This window comes from Schistocerca gregaria, chromosome 1, assembly GCF_023897955.1.
Source record: "Schistocerca gregaria isolate iqSchGreg1 chromosome 1, iqSchGreg1.2, whole genome shotgun sequence".
Classification (NCBI taxonomy): Eukaryota; Metazoa; Arthropoda; class Insecta; order Orthoptera; family Acrididae; genus Schistocerca; species Schistocerca gregaria.
In genome coordinates, this window is record NC_064920.1 from 220,610,102 (window position 1) to 220,626,846 (window position 16,745).

Consider the following 16,745-nt stretch of genomic DNA (forward strand, 5'->3'; position numbering starts at 1 on the left):
GCACGTCATCTTCGTGGTGTAGCAATATCAGTGGCCAGTAGTGTACTGTCACTACCATTTCTGGGAGTACAAGACATTAATCTATGGTTATTTTAATTAATGTCGTACTCAGAAGTAACAATATGAAAAAATAATTTACGCCGTTTCGTTTCACAACGCAGTGAGGACTTGGACATACAAGATTACTCATATGTATCTCTGGGGTTTCAGAAGACGACTGCGCAAAAACTACGAGACATGCAGAAAACAGATAGACATCAATGGAGAGACCATCCCTCCAAGTTTTGAACTCACATTATAGATGCTCAATATGGGCACCGTATGTGATGCAGCAATCGTCAAGGCGAGCGTTCAGTTTATGGACACAAATTGTCTGGAAGGTGTGACAGCAGTCCCCTTTGCAAATCTGTTGATTGGCTTGCCTCTCTGCAGACGCGAACTAATTTGATGTGACAATGCACAGCAAAGTGTTAACGATTAAACTCGAAGACAGTACAACCTATCTGTACAAGTTATAAGAATTCTGCAAACCATTGGCAAGCTTTTCTTTACCAGTGGGACATTTATACATAGCAATAAAATGTGGGTAATTCAGACTGGTTCTCATATAACCTATCATGGGGTGGGTATGGTCCAATGGTAGTGAAATCGTTAAAAGCGAGAGCTAGAGTTTTCCATGCATATAATTTATGTATGGAGAGTCAGAAACAGAAACAGTGAGGCAATGTATCTCTCGCCCCAGTGTTGCCAATAACCAGGGTATGCAACAGTTGGACTGCGAGGCGCAGGACACAGACAGGCAGCACACTGGCGGCAGTGGAAAGTATTTTTTCTCCCTCTCTGCTCAGAACACATAATGCAGCCGCCTTCTTACTTGCAACCTACTTTAGCACAATCAGCGAGGGATAATCTCTGAGAGTTGTTGTAGGCAGTGGGCTTGGCGTGGTCATTCCTCAACCAAGCATGTAACACAACTTTGTATTTTCTATGGCAATGCATCAGTATTGTAGCAGCTCTACAGCGTGTTTGACTATTCTACGTACAAATGCAAGAGCGAGTAGAGGGCAATGAAACAAAGAAATAATTCCAATAAACATAGGTCTGGAAACTAATGGTTTCCCCAATATGAAGTATGCACAAGTGTTGCCATCTCCCTATAACCAAATTGTTAATATATAAGTTTACAGTTATGCTGTAGATTTGTTGCTGGTACATCACTGTCGGTTAGCGGAGTACTTCACTTTCACTGCTGCAAAGCGAAGAGTGATCTTGAAGCAACCAATGATAGCTCTAGTTTCGGGCAGTGTGGCCAATATGCGATAAGTGAGGATGCAGCTTAGCGTGGCCTTGTGTTCCAGGGACCAGCTCCCACCAGGAAAAGCAAACACAGTATGCACATGTAATATTTGAAGCGGTTGCCACAGCGCCACACACCTTTTCATGTGAAGAAATGGCTCACATCAACTTGATGTATGGACATGCTGATAGTAATACACAGTAGACCTGTGTGTCAATACACAGAAAAGACAACCAGATGGCGGTGTGTTCAGTGTGTCTCATCAGCACCTTTGTGAGTCCAGTTCATTCATATCCACCATACAACATGCAGGTAGGCCAAAAACAGTGCTGATACCACAAATGAAGGTACATGTATTGAAAGTGAACGTAATGTCACATGCTAGTACCAGAAGGATTGCTACAGCAGTGCATATTTTGCCTTCCACGGTATGGGTGGTATTACGTAATGGACAGTTGTGCCCGTATAACCATGCAAGCCCTCTCAGTATCTGACTTTCCAGCTCAGGGTGACATCTAGCACTGGATTGTTACATGCATGGGAATGATCCACAGTTCCTCGTACACAAGTTATTTGCAGACGAAACATGCTTGTCTCGAGATGTTACTATGAACATCCAAACTGAGAACCCACGTGCTTTCGTTGAGGAACACCAGTGGAGATTTCCTTTGAACATTTGGATTGATTCCATTGGTAATCAGTTGATAGGGCCACATTTCCTACAGGCCAACTTACTGGTCATGTGTACCTTCATTGCCAGCAACACAAACTAACCGAGTATTTGACCTATGTTCCTTTTGGTGAAAGGATGCATTGTGGTATATGCGTGATGATGCACTGACAAACTCTCATATGGCTGTTTTGAAATATGTAGCACAGATCCACGACAACAAGTGTATCAGTCATGGTTCGCTAATACTGTGTCTTCCCAGGCTTCCTAAGGTGAACCTGCAGGATTTTTTTTTTATGTGGAGGTATTTAAAAGCTTTCATGTGCTGAAGCCCTACTGATAATGTTGAGCTCTGCGAATGCTTTCTGGATGGTTGATAATGCGATCAGGATGCATCTGAGATTTTAAAAATGTGCTGGCATCCATGAGGAGACATTCTGAAACGTTGCTTCATAAGAATGGTGGCCATATTTGCTGTAATGCGTTTATTTTCAAGCGCATATCTGCAATTTGGATCCTTGGGGATTTTGTTATAAGGTTTCATATATTCCATGGTAATATGTAGTATATGCATTGGAAAAGGTACGACGTGAAATTGGTAATGACAGGGAGATGGATATGATGGGAACTGACAATCTTGGCTTTTGCCGATGATGTGGTGATTATGGGAGACACCACTAGGTTCATGAAAGAGGCAAGCAAAGAGCGATTAGTTGTCAAAGACGAGAAAACCAAATATATCATTCACATCGACAGGATTTCCCCACTACTATCAATATAGATGGACACAATTTTGAACGAGTAGAGAAATCTAAGTACCTGGGACCGATTCTATCTAATAAAAGCGAGGTTGAGAAAGAGATTCAACTAAGGATAATTAATTCCAATCGTGCCTTCTTCAGTCTCAATAACTTATTCAAGTCATGCTTGGTGTCAAAACAGCAAGATCATACTGTACATGGCACTGGTAAAACCTGTTGTGTTATGTGGCTTCGAGACATGGGAGACTATACAAACACTTGAAGAGCAGATTTGCACATTTGAAAGGAAAGTGCTCAGAAAGATCTATGGGCCTACATTCAACAGAGAAAATGGAAGATGGGAAAGGAGGTAAAAAGAGGACTTGTACAAACGTTTTGGGAGAGCTGACATTGGCAGAACCATCAGAGGACGGCGACTCCAGTGGTTGGGACATGTCTTAAGAGCTGGAGAATCTATCCCCAACTGAGTGTTCAATTCCCAGCTGATTGAAAGACGCCCGAGAGGTCGTCCTAGGACTAGGTGGAAAGATAGGGTGATGAGGACGTTGCAGAAGCTAGAACCAACAGCATCCCTGGAAGATGCAGTGGACAGAAGAAAGTGGAACAACACCTGCCAGAAATACCTGCAACTGTGATCAGGACAATGCTCCTTCCTGTGTCACTGATTGTGTTATTGATCACTGTAGCGTGTTATTCTGGTTTGTAATATTGGTTTTGCTATCTGTCATGGGCCTTTATGGCCTGTTATGTGCAATAAATGATGATGAATATGTAGTACTTGGGAACAATTTGATTCGGGACCTATGTTTCTTACAAGAGAAACTCCCGACCCCCCCCCCCTCCCCCCAGATTTGGTGGTAAGAGGGCCCAATGGACAGCCTGTCAAAAACTGGACACAGATCAAGCATGGAAACAGGAGCAGGCGAGACTGCGTTCAAACCTACCTTGAACCAATTTTTTTTTTCGTTGTCCACTGGTTTTTTTTTTTTTTTTTTTTTTTTTTTTTTTTTTTTTTTTTTTTTTCCTCGCTGTTCGCTGTATTCAAATTTGTCTCTGGGCTGTGGTGTAACGTCCGTTTGCAACAGAGAGATGTAAGGAAGGGACCTATAACGACAATTGATCCTGCACAACTACTCTATTTGCAGCGGAAAGGAAGTGCACCGCAAACGTTTGATGACAAGGCGACAAGTCAACCGAATTCTCCATCGGAAAACACGTCTGCGAATCATACACGGCATTAGTGACAGTACGTGTGTCGTAACAGGAATCTGTTACCGACGCACCTAATTTGTACGCTTGGTAAGTGTATGCCTCCTTGCCCGATTTAGGTGTTCGTATGAATGTGAATGTGATCAATTCAAAGGAAATGACGAAAACATCATAGTTTGTCACATACGCTGCAACAATTTCACAATCACACAGTTTCTCTGTGCTGTTTCTCTGCGCTCTGTCAAAACATACAAGGTGCTATCCAAAATTTTCGGGACTGGTACCGCCATCTGTTGAAAACCTTACCTTTGGGCTAATGGTCACCATCACCCTCGAAGTAGATCCCATCTGCACGTACACACCGGTCCCAGCGCTTCTGACACTGGTCAAACGCTTTCTGGAAGTCCTGTTCTTTGAGAGTGTTTATCAGTGCCAGCGATGCTTCTTGAATCCTCTCTAGAGTGTCGAACCGACGGCCTTTCAACTTGAGTTTCAGTTTTGGGAACAGCGCGAAGTCGCAAGATGCCAAATCTGCCGAGTACGGTGGGTGGTCTACAACCACCATGTTGTTTTTACCGAAATACGCACGGAATTTGATACACACGCGCTGCTCTGTTCGCGGATCCATCGTAAAATCGCCACACACCAAACACAGAGTCTAACGGAAATCACTGTGGACACGCAACGGCTGAATGCCACTCCGCACACTGACTCATGAGATATGCAGCTCTCGCCACCTAGCAGTGCAACGATCTACTGCTCTTAGTTTCCAGATGGCAGCACCAGTCTCAAAAATTTTGGATTCCACCTCGTATGTTTCTAACGCTTCTGTGCGTTCAGTTTGTTATTTGTTATTTGTTATTTGTTCGCACCAGTTTGTTTTTTCATTTCTGTGAGATGTCTATATGGTATTTCACATCACGTTTACTTGCGACAGTAACGTATTCTTACCACATGACTCGTATTCTGTACCCATTGTATTGTATTACAGCTGCCAGGACTATAGAGAACGAACATTTCAATGACTGGACTCACAGTTCGTAATTATGTGAACAAAAAATAAATAAATAAAAATAAATGACACGAGGGAGTTTTGAACACAGCTCATCTGCTTACCTGTCCTGAAACGGAACCACATACCCACGACATCATGGCTCTTCTTCTTATTTTTATTTTGATTTTTTTTTTCACAGTTCAGTACAGCTACTTCCTGTTTTTTGGTTCAAATGGCTCTGAGTACTACAGGACTTAACATCTGAGGTCATCAGTCCCCTAGAACTTAGAACTGCTTAAACCTAACTAACCTTAGGACATCACACACATCCATGCCCGAGGCAGGATTCGAAACTGCGACCGCAGCAGTATCGCGGTTCCGAAATGAAGCGCCTAGAACCGCTTAGTCACAACGGCCGGCTCTTCCTTTTTTCATGCTTGATCTGTGTTGACTTTTTGACAAGCTATCCACTGGTCCGTATTACCACCAAATCGGAGGGGAGTGCGATGGGGGGGGGGGGGGGGGGGTTCCCTTGTTAGGATTATCTGCCTGCCCTGTCTGCCATTGTCCTCTACACGCATCTTTACTTTATACAGTCAAACATTCTGTACAGATATTATTTTCGGCAGTAGCCGTTTGAGCTTTGCAATTGCAGGCTGGCAACAGTGCTTCCAATACCAGAGGGCTCACCGAGCGAGGTGGCGCAGTGGTTAGCACACTGGACTCGCATTCGGGAGGACGACAGTTCAATCCCGCGTCCGGCCGTCCTGACTCAGGTTTTCCGTGATTTCCCTAAATCGCTTCAGGTAAATGCCGGGATGGTACCTTTGAAAGGGCACGGCCGACTTCCTCCCCCATCATTCCCTAATCCAATGAGACCGATGACCTCGCTGTTTGGTCTCTTCCCCAAACACCCCACCCCAAACAGAGGGCTCACCTCTCGCTGACTGTACTGTAGCTAGAGCCTGTCAACGGTCTGGCTGACTCCGCTGCACGCGTGTCGGCAGGTGAGGAGGGCTCGGCCGCTGCCGCCACGGACGTGGCGCTCTCGCTGCTGTCACGGGTGGACGCGGCGCTGTCTCGCCACCACGTGGACTCTGCCGCCTGCGTGCAGCGCGCCGTCTGCTCGCAGATCCGCAACTCCGGGCAGCGACTGGCAGCGGGCGGTGCCTCCGCCTGGGATGAGGCCATCGCACAGATGTCCAGGTGAGTCGCAACAACAGAGAGGGCACAGCGCAGAGAGCCAATTCCGTGTCGACAGTGAGGCAAATTGTACAACCTTACGCCATGTTTTATACACTACTGGCCATTAAAATTCCTACACCAAGAAGAAATGCAGATGATAAACGGGTATTCATTGGACAAATATATTATACTAGAAATGACATGTGATTACATTTTCACGCAATTTGGGTGCATACATCCTGAGAAATCAGTACCCAGAACAACCACCTCTGGCAGTAATAACGGCCTCGATACGCCTGGGAATTGAATCAAACAGAGTTTGGATGGCGTGTACAGGTACAGCTGCCCATGCAGCTTCAACGCGATACCACAGTTCATGAAGAGTAGTGACTGGCGTAATGTGACGACCCAGTTGCTCGGCCACCATTGACCAGACGTGACAGATCTGGAGAATGTGCTGGCCAGGGCAGCCGCCGAACATTTTCTGTATCCAGAAAGGCCCGTACAGGAACTGCAACATGCGGTCGTGCATTATCCTGCTGAAATGTAGGGTTTCGCAGGGATCCAATGAAGGGTAGGGCCACGGGACGTAACACATCTGAAATGTAACGTCCACTGTTCAAAGTGCCGTCAATGCGAACTAGAGGCGGCCGAGACGTGTAACCAATGGAACCCCATACCATCACGCCGAGTGATAAGCCAGTATGGCGATGACGAATACACGCTTCCAACGTGCGTTCACCGCGATGTCGCCAAACACGGATGCGACCATCGTTATCCTGTAAACAGAACCTGAAGTCATCCGAAAACATGGCATTCGTGCACAAAGGTTCGTCGTGGAGTACATCATCGCAGGCTCTCCTCTCTGTGATGCAGCGTCAAGGGTAACCGCAGCCATGGTATTCCAGCTGATAGCCCATGCTGCTGCAAACGTCGTCGAACTGTTCGTGCAGATGGTTGTTGTCTTGCAAACGTACCCATATGTTGACTCACTGATCGAGACGTGGCTGCATGGCCCGTTACAGCCATGCAGATAAGATGCTTGTCATCTCGACTGCTAGTGATACGAGGCCGTTGGGATCCAGCACGGCGTTCCGTATTACCTTCCTGAACTCACCGATTCCATATTCTGCTAACAGTTATTGGATCTCGACCAACGCGAGCAGCAATGTCGCGATACAATAAACTGCAATCCCGATAGGCTACAATCCGACCTTTATCAAAGTCGGAAACGTGATAGTACACATTTCTCCTCCTTACACGAGGCACCACAACAACGTTTCACCAGGCAACGCCGGTCAACTGCTGTTTGTGTATGGGAAATCGGTTGGAAACTTTCCTCATTTCAGCACGTTGTAGGTGTTGCCACCGGCGCCAATCTTGTGTGAATGCTCTGAAAACTAATCATTTGGATATTACAGCATCTTCTTCCTGTCGGTTGCATTTCGCGTCTGTAGTACGTCATCTTCGTGGTGTAGCAATTTTTATGGTCAGTAATGTATTATCAAAACGAATGAGTACAGTATACGGTAGTGGTAGATAATGTGTCAAGTAACTACAGAGTATCATTCAACTGTTAGATCTCAATGATTACAGTGAGAGACGATATTATCCCTGATCACAGCGGATTAACAATTGATAATCAGGGTGATTCCCTGATAATGTTACAAACTTTCAGGGCCTTTTGGCATGGCTAGATGTATCAATGTGAGGTAAGGGACCCTGGTCCAGAAGTGAACGAGTCGAATGTTATATCCGCAGCTGGTGCTCTAATGGATAGTGTTACTGCCGTTGAATCACTGGGTCCCGGCTTCGTTTCCCGGCCGGGTTAGGGATTTTCTGTGCCCGGGGACTCGGTTTTTTTTGTTGTCCTCATCATTTCATCGTCATCATTCGTGACTGTGGCTAGATTGTATGTGTAAAAGATTGGAGTGTGAAAAAAAATGGAACTTCGTATGGGCGCTGATGACCGCGCAGTTGAGCGCCCCACAATCCAAATATCATCGAAAGTTACAGGCGAAAATCGTTCTGATACCTCTGACAGGGGATACATGTAGCGGTTCTGATACCTCTGACAGGGGATACATGTAGCGGTACTGTTCTGGCTAAGATTGTGGGGTAGGCATTCCCGATGAGCATAGGTGTACAGATAATTCATGTAATCCAGTGTACCTACATCTACATCTACATCCATACTCCGCACGACACCTGACGGTGTGGGCCGGGGGTACCTTGAGTACCTCTATCGGTTTTCCCTTCTATTCCCAGTCTCTTACTGTTCGTGGAAAGAAAGATTGTCGGTATGCTTCTGTGTGGGCTCTAATCTCTCTGATTTTATCCTCATGGTCTTTTCGCGAGATATGCGTAGGAGGGAGCAATATACTGTTTGAGTCTTCGGCGAAGGTATGTTCTCAATACTTCAACAAAAGCCCGTACCGAACTACTGAGCGTCTCTCCTGCGGAGTCTTCCACTGGAGTTTATCTATCATCTCCGTAACGCTTTCGCGATTACTAAATGATCCTGTAACGAAGCGTGCTGCTCTCCGTTGGATCTTCTCTATCTCTTCTATGAACGCTATCTGGTGCGGATCCCACAATGGTGAGCAGTATTCAAGCAGTGCGCGAACAAGTGTACTGTAACCTACTTCCTTTGTTTTCGGATTGCGTTTCCTTAGGATTCCTCAAATGAATCTCAGTCTGGCGTCTGCTTTACCGACGATTAATTTTATATGGTCATTCCATTTCAAATCACTCCTAATGCCTAGTCCCAGATAATTTATGAAATTAACTGCTCCCAGTTGTTGACCTGCTATATTGTAGTTGAATGATAAAGGATCTTTCTTTCTATGTATTCGCGGCACATTACACTTGTCTACATTGAGATTCAATTGTCATTCCCTGGACCATTCGTCAATTCGTTGCAGATGGCGTACTGTCTACTGACACGAGCAGTATTAGCGTTCAGTGCCAGTACTGCAGTCTCCGTTTAAAAGCTGAAGTACGGACATTGATCAGCCCTTACCAAATGAAGTTGTTCCCGGTGACGGAACATGCGGGCATCATATTCGTCTATGAGCAAGCAAATGGAAGCAGCAGAGAAACGAAAGGGTTGTACAGGACCAAATATGCTCGAATAAGACACCAGCTCAGACCATGTTTACAAGAATGTTTCAACTACACTCCTGGAAATGGAAAAAAGAACACATTGACACCGGTGTGTCAGGCCCACCATACTTGCTCCAGACACTGCGAGAGGGCTGTACAAGCAATGATCACACGCACGGCACAACGGACACACCATGAACCGCGGTGTTGGCCGTCGAATGGCGCTAGCTGCGCAACGTTTGTGCACCGCCGCCGTCAGTGTCAGCCAGTTTGCCGTGGCAGACGGAGCTCCATCGCAGTCTTTAACACTGGTAGCATGCCGCGACAGCGTGGACGTGAACCGTATGTGCAGTTGACGGACTTTGAGCGAGGGCGTATAGTGGGCATGCGGGAGGCCGGGTGGACGTACCGCCGAATTGCTCAACACGTGGGGCGTGAGGTCTCCACAGTACATCGATGTTGTCGCCAGTGGTCGGCGGAAGGTGCACGTGCCCGTCGACCTGGGACCGGACCGCAGCGACGCACGGATGCACGCCAAGACCGTAGGATCCTACGCAGTGCCGTAGGGGACCGCACCGCCACTTCCCAGCAAATTAGGGACACTGTTTCTCCTGGGGTATCGACGAGGACCATTCGCAACCGTCTCCATGAAACTGGGCTACGGTCCCGCACACCGTTAGGCCGTCTTCCACTCACGCCCCAACATCGTGCAGCCCGCCTCCAGTGGTGTCGCGACAGGCGTGAATGGAGGGACGAATGGAGACGTGTCATCTTCAGCGATGAGAGTCGCTTCTGCCTTGGTGCCAATGATGGTCGTATGCGTGTTTGGCGCCGTGCAGGACTGCATACAACCGAGGCACACAGGGCCAACACCCGGCACCGTGGTGTGGGGAGCGATCTCCTACACTGGCCATACACCTCTGGTGATCGTCGAGGGGACACTGAATAGTGCACGGTACATCCAAACCGTCATCGAACCCATCGTTCTACCATTCGTAGACCGGCAAGGGAACTTGCTGTTCCAACAGGACAATGCACGTCCGCATGTATCCCGTGCCACCCAACGAGCTCTAGAAGGTATAAGTCAACTACCCTGGCCAGCAAGATCTCCGGATCTGTCCCATTGAGCATGTTTGGGACTGGATGAAGCGTCGTCTCACGCGGTCTGCACGTCCAGCACGAACGCTGGTCCAACTGAGGCGCCAGGTGGAAATGGCATGGCAAGCCGTCCCACAGGACTACATCCAGCATCTCTACGATCGTCTCCATGGGAGAATAGCAGCCTGCATTGCTGCGAAAGGTGGATATACACTGTACTAGTGCCGACATTGTGCATGCTCTGTTGCCTGTGTCTATGTGCCTGTGGTTCTGTCAGTGTGATCATGTGATGTATCTGACCCCAGGAATGTGTCAATAAAGTTTCCCCTTCCTGGGACAATGAATTCACGGTGTTCTTATTTCAATTTCCAGGAGTGTATTAAGTGAAACAGTGATATTGGTACCACAATTCACAGATCGAGGAGGTCGACGAACAACAGGTATTGCCGACTTTGAAGGTGCAGTGCTTATTTGAGTGGATGAGGCGCCTGCATTCGACACTAGATCAGTTGCGCGTGAAATTAATGTTTCGCGCAGTAGTGTTCGACGAGCATTACGGGAGAGATAGGGATAATAATTCAAGTCATCCAATGCAGATGGTATACTGTGTACTGACATGAACGATCCTGGTGTACAGTGTCTGCAGTCTGTGTTTACAACTTGAACTACTGACGTCGATCGGTCCTAACCGGATGGAATTGTGCCTGGTGTGTAATGTGCGGACGTGATTTTCGTGTATGCGGAAGCAGATGGAAGGAGCACATAAAGTACACACTGTGACTCATGCTGACTTGTGTCGAGTGTCAAGTTCAGCCAATGGTTCTTACGGTGCCTTACAGTCGATCCTCACTTTTCTGCGTGTGTGCTGTTTTACCGGTGACAGAAAGCTAAACAGTCGGAATAGTCATGTTTGAGAATCCCCATGCAACAGTTGTGAAGAGCCATCAACACAGGTTATCAGTCAGCGTGTTGGAATGCTTACTCAATGATTACCAACTAGGCCGGCCGCTGTTGCCGAGCGGTTCTAGATGCTTCAGTCCTGCCCAGAGTGATGAGTTAGAATGCCAAATTCGATCCAGACCCCAGCGTCCAACAACAGTGATCTTCTTTGGTTTCGGCTCTTGATGAAGAATGGACTGCAAGTCCCCTCCACGAAAAACACGACCACACCACAACACCACCGCCTCCCAATTTTACTGTTGGCACTACACACGCTTGCAGATGTTCACTAGGCATTCGCCATATCCATACCGTGCCATCGGATCGCCACATTGTGTACCGTGATTCGTCACTCCACACAACGTTTTCCTCTGTTCAATCGTTCAATGTTTACTCTCCTTACACCAAGTGACGCGTCGTTTGGCATTTACCGGCGTCATGTGTGGCTTATGAGCAGCCGGTCGACCATGCAATCCAGGTTTTCTCACCTCCCGCCTAACTGTCATAGTACTTGCAGTGGATCCTGTATAATGGTCTGGATAGATGACAGCCTATTACACATGACGATCGTCTTCAACTGTCGGCGGTCTCTGTCAGTCAACAGACGATGTCGCCCTGTACGCTTTTGTGCTATACGTGTCCCTTCACGTCTCCACTCCACTATCACATCGGAAACAATGGACCTAGGGATGTTTAGGAGTGTGAAAATCTCGTGTAGAGACGTATGACACAAGTGACACCCAGTCACCTGACCACGTTCGAAGTCCGTGAGTTCCGCTGAGCGCCCCATTCTGTTCTCTCACGATGTCTAATGACTACTGAGGTCGCTAATATGGAGCACATGGCAGCAGGTGGCAGCACAATGCAACTAATATGAAATATTTGTGGGTGTCTGGATACTTTTGATCACATAGTGCACTAGCCTACGCCAACATAGCAAATGCTGATTCCAAAAAATCCCTGAGGTTTTGACGAATACTGACTCAGAGAAGAAATTACATCACAAAACATTTTAGGCAACAGTTAACAATGAATTCCTTTTCCATAGACAAAGACTTTTTGTGTAGGAAAGTCTACTAATATAGTTGTCATGTAGTGAAATCTCTAGCAAACACAGAAATCCGCAGTACTTGACATATATTCGATAGCTAGAAAGAAATAGTGAACACATAATTGATGTATTGAACACAGAAGCATTTGTATTACATAATCTGTATGGAATCATTGGTAATAATAGTGAACCTAAACATCAAGACATTAAATTTAATACAGTTTGTTTCATAACTCACTATTGCACACACTCTGATTCGCAATTAACTGCCTCTGCCTTACTCATTAATCTACTTCAAAATGAGAGAAGAATTGTTAGAGACAAAGAAAAACCATCTAATATGCATATCTTATGGTTGAGAATTGGGGACTCGGTTAGAGAGGTATTAATCAGATAGAAAAATGTGGCCAAACCACTGTAACTTTTGTCCCCTAATATTTGGCCACTGTGTGGCTTTCCAGATCACTGGTGCTGGTCTTCTATTGTACTTTATTCCCATTCATCTTCCATGGTGTGATAGACGGATCCACAGCACTTTAGAAGTACCTTTCTCTCGAAAGCACATATTGCTTCTTCAGTTGTTGCTGATGTTGCTTAGGTTTCACAACCATTTAAAATTTCCAGCGGTACCAGTATCATATACAGCTGAAAAGGCTGAAGAAAAAAAGCCTCGTTTCACAAAACGCCTAGCATCCATCGCACTTTGGTCTATTGGTTAGTCACATGATTTTGAAACACATTCCCCTTGGTTTTTGAAGATTTTTGAACATATTCTAATTTGTGATTTCTGAACGAATCATAAGTTTATTTTTGAATTCGTGTATAGTGTACGTGATGTCTCTGCCAGGAGAGAAATGAAAACCTAGAAATGTAAATCTTTTCCGCAGACAGAAGGGGATGGGGCTATACGAGCTGAGTCGAATAAACCCTAACGGTTGAATGCCAATCACTGTTTATTTATGTGATTGATTCGGAGTGTGAGTGATAAGCCTTGTTATAATTACTAGCGATATCCACAAGTGAGACTGCCAGAATAGAAATAAACGACTAAGAGGAATAACAGGTAAGAAGGATCACGTATTATCTTCTCTGTGTATACAGCCAATAGAAATTTTGACAGAAAATTTTTACCAGATATTACGCTACTAAGGGCAGTTGTACAGTCACCGGTTAGCAGGTGCTTATGGTCTATTCTTGGAATAGCGCGGAAAACGCATTGTAAGAACACGTAAAACGGCTAACTGGAGAATAAACGCGGGATAACTAATTTGGTGATTATGGCAGGGTAACTGAAGTTAAGCGTTGAATAAGTTTTACAATAGCAGGAATAGCTACAGAATCAGTGATGACTAGATTGTTTGTTAGAACGAGGAAGGAGAAGAAACTGGGGCATCACACAAATTATATGGAAGAATATGACGATTGCAAATTTACGTAAAAATTTCGTACTGCTACTACTTTTTGATCTCATTTTTGGGAAACTGGAGCATATGAATTAAATGTGACACTATTTCCTAACATAAAAACTTTTTGCTTGTTGTGGGCCTAATAGGCATTTGATATTAATACTTCGTGCATTATATTGTCGTGTTATTCATGTAAATGAGGTAGATAACGATGACCATTTGTGGCAGAACAGTCTCTCTTACAATTGCTCCAACATTAGGAAGACCTATTTCTTTATATCTAGCAGACAGTGACAAAGCAGACGTAATCAAATCCAGAAACCACACAAGCCTTGGGTGATATTTGTATTAACAGCTTTTTCAGTATTAGACAACGACATTTTGATTTTTCATGTAGCAAAACTTTGGACGAACTTTGATGAGGTAATAGATTCTTACGCAGGGAGTAAACAACGCCGCGTAAAGCTGCAGCAAGCTTAGAAAAATGTTCAAATGTGTGTGAAATCTTATGGGACTTAACTGCTACGATCATCAGTCCCTAAGCTTACACACTACTTAACCTAAATTATCCTAAGGACAAACACACTCACACACCCATGCCCGAGGGAGGACTCGAACCTCCGCCGGGACCAGCAGCACAGTCCATGACTGCAGCCCCTCGACCGATCGGCTAATCCCGCGCGGCAGCAAGCTTAGAGAGGAAAAAATGCTGGGACCTAAGGATTAAAGAAATGTGTACTATCTTGCTTGTCTCTTGTCTTCACTGGTTTTATGTTACATTTTATGTCACACGAAAGAGAAAGTTATCAGCCAATAGGCAATAAAGAGTGCAAATTCTCTGAAGAATTCTGATTTTTCCCGGTTACAAATAATCCCACCCAATATTAATTGTGAGGTTTTTTTTAATGGAGGGTAGGGTGTCAACCCAGTTGACTGGGAGCGGGACAGGCACAACAGCACATTCCTGAATATAGGTTTGATGGCTGTCATTACAAAATATACATGATTGAATTCCACAGAGCGAAAAACAGTGACTTGTGTTAGAAGAATCCTGTGTGAAGAGGTGTGACACTGCACTTTGGTACACTTAAGACCAAGTAACATGACTTAACATTTTCTCGAACATATATGTTTTAAAACTTTGAACATGGCTGCTAAGGTTCAGTGACTGTGTCAGAATTATATTGTAACACATAAGCTCTCGGTCACAAATATTAAGTCAAAAATGATCTGGTTTCGACGCTACTATGAGCGTCGTCTTCAGAATTAGACTAACTGTACTAAAACATTAGGTATATAGTACATTAATAAAATTAAAGTTTGTACTGACTCGAAAAGATGCAGTACTTACAAGTCTCTTATTAAAAAAGATCTCAGCCGGAAAGGCGACGTCATGAACACTTGTGAGATGGCGAGCCGCTAAGGGCTGCTCGTACTGTGAACTGTGAAACCAGGTCAATTTTGACTTAATATTTGTGACCGAGGGTTTATTTGTTACAATATATATGTTTTATGTATCAGAGTCTTCAGAAAGATTTGCTCTACAAAATTATTATATTTTTGAAGAACCGATTTTTGTAATTTTCACGCCGTACCTCAAACGCTTGAGGGGGAGGTGGAGCGCCACTATCAAGTTTTTGCCCCAGTTCGGAAACGTCGTAGATCTGGGGCTGTAGCTCAATGTTATTCATCTGTGATATTTGATGTGACTTGAATAAATCGTTCAGACTAAATAACATGCGATTATCATTTATTTTTCGTCACTTCTTTTTATTAACCAGTATGGATTGTAGGTACCTGAATTCTTGAACTCGTTCAAAGGTACGCGGGACAGCAACAATGGAGGGAAGGAGAGTTTGCTTGTTACCTGTAAAATACGCATATTTTTTAAATTTACTAGCGACCATACCAAATGCAACTGCAGATAATTAATGAACGATCTTTTATTTACAGTAATTCGTTGACAAGCTTTTTGCTGGACGGGACGAGCATCAAGCAGGCGGTGGAGCTGGGTAGAGAAGGCGGTAACTGCGAGGCAAAGTTCGCGCGTTGCTCGCTCAGCATGGAGGCGCTGATGGCAGCGGTGCGAGGATTACTGCCGGAGCCAGAACCCCAGCAGGCCACGCAGCCGTCACCTGTGCGCAGGCGCAAGTAGAGGCCGAATCTCGGAGACAGCTCACACGCAGACCAGATGGACGAAGTTTAATGTTAGGACTTAATTTTTGTAACAGTGTCTTTGTAATAAATGCCAAAAATTTTGGATAATGCTCTTTTTCTCCTAACCATTTCGTATCGTTCGCTTAAGGGACGACTGATGTCAACAACGACGTGTTCATGAGAGCATTCATTACCCGAGTTTGGAGCAGAAGAGAGGAGGATACACATTCTACTATGTCAATAAATGTTACACGTAGGACTGAGCAAACGATACTCTCCTTCGAACAGGCTCGAGATTTCCCGATACACCGCTGCGTTAGAAACGGTATCGGCTTGTTCGAACAATCACGTGAAATTTGATTTGCGTGGCGCGTGTGCGAGGGACATGTAAGAAACTACGAACCAGCCACAATACTTAACTATGACTTGTATAACTTACACGATTTTGTGAAACAGTGGACGAAACAGCTTAAATCCTGCGAATGCACAAACTCCTATTGTGTTTGAATAAATTTACGATACGACTTCAAGCAGTACCGATATGTGTGAATGTGTAAACATTTATGCTGAATTTTAGTAAACGTAAGAGACAGAGACGAAAATGTCGTCCTCCTAAATTGCTTGACTGAACCCAGTGTAATATTTCATTCGTATGTGAGAAATGTTAATGATTAAGCACGTAGGTTGTAAATGAGGAATTCCGTCCCTGTTCACATTTTAGAATAACCGATAAAAACTTTACCAGATATTAATCAGTCAGGAAAGAATACTGCACCATCCAGGTGAAACAATCAAAACTATTAATCAAGAATTAAATGCAAAACCACCTACACGTGTCATAGTAAAATGACTATAATTTTTTCCCCGAGAATA

General features: G+C 45.0%; 1 protein-coding gene across 1 annotated transcript in view; it reads left to right on the forward strand.

The window, feature by feature from the left end:
* Positions 1-15,980, forward strand: part of LOC126337786 (uncharacterized) — a 68,724-nt gene extending 52,744 nt beyond the window's left edge. The window contains exons 5-6 of the mRNA XM_050001498.1: positions 5,939-6,137; positions 15,669-15,980. Coding sequence (XP_049857455.1) covers positions 5,939-6,137; positions 15,669-15,870 — 401 coding nt within the window. The 3' untranslated portion in view covers positions 15,871-15,980. The remainder of the gene's footprint in view (positions 1-5,938; positions 6,138-15,668) is intronic.
* Positions 15,981-16,745: the final 765 nt, after the last annotated feature.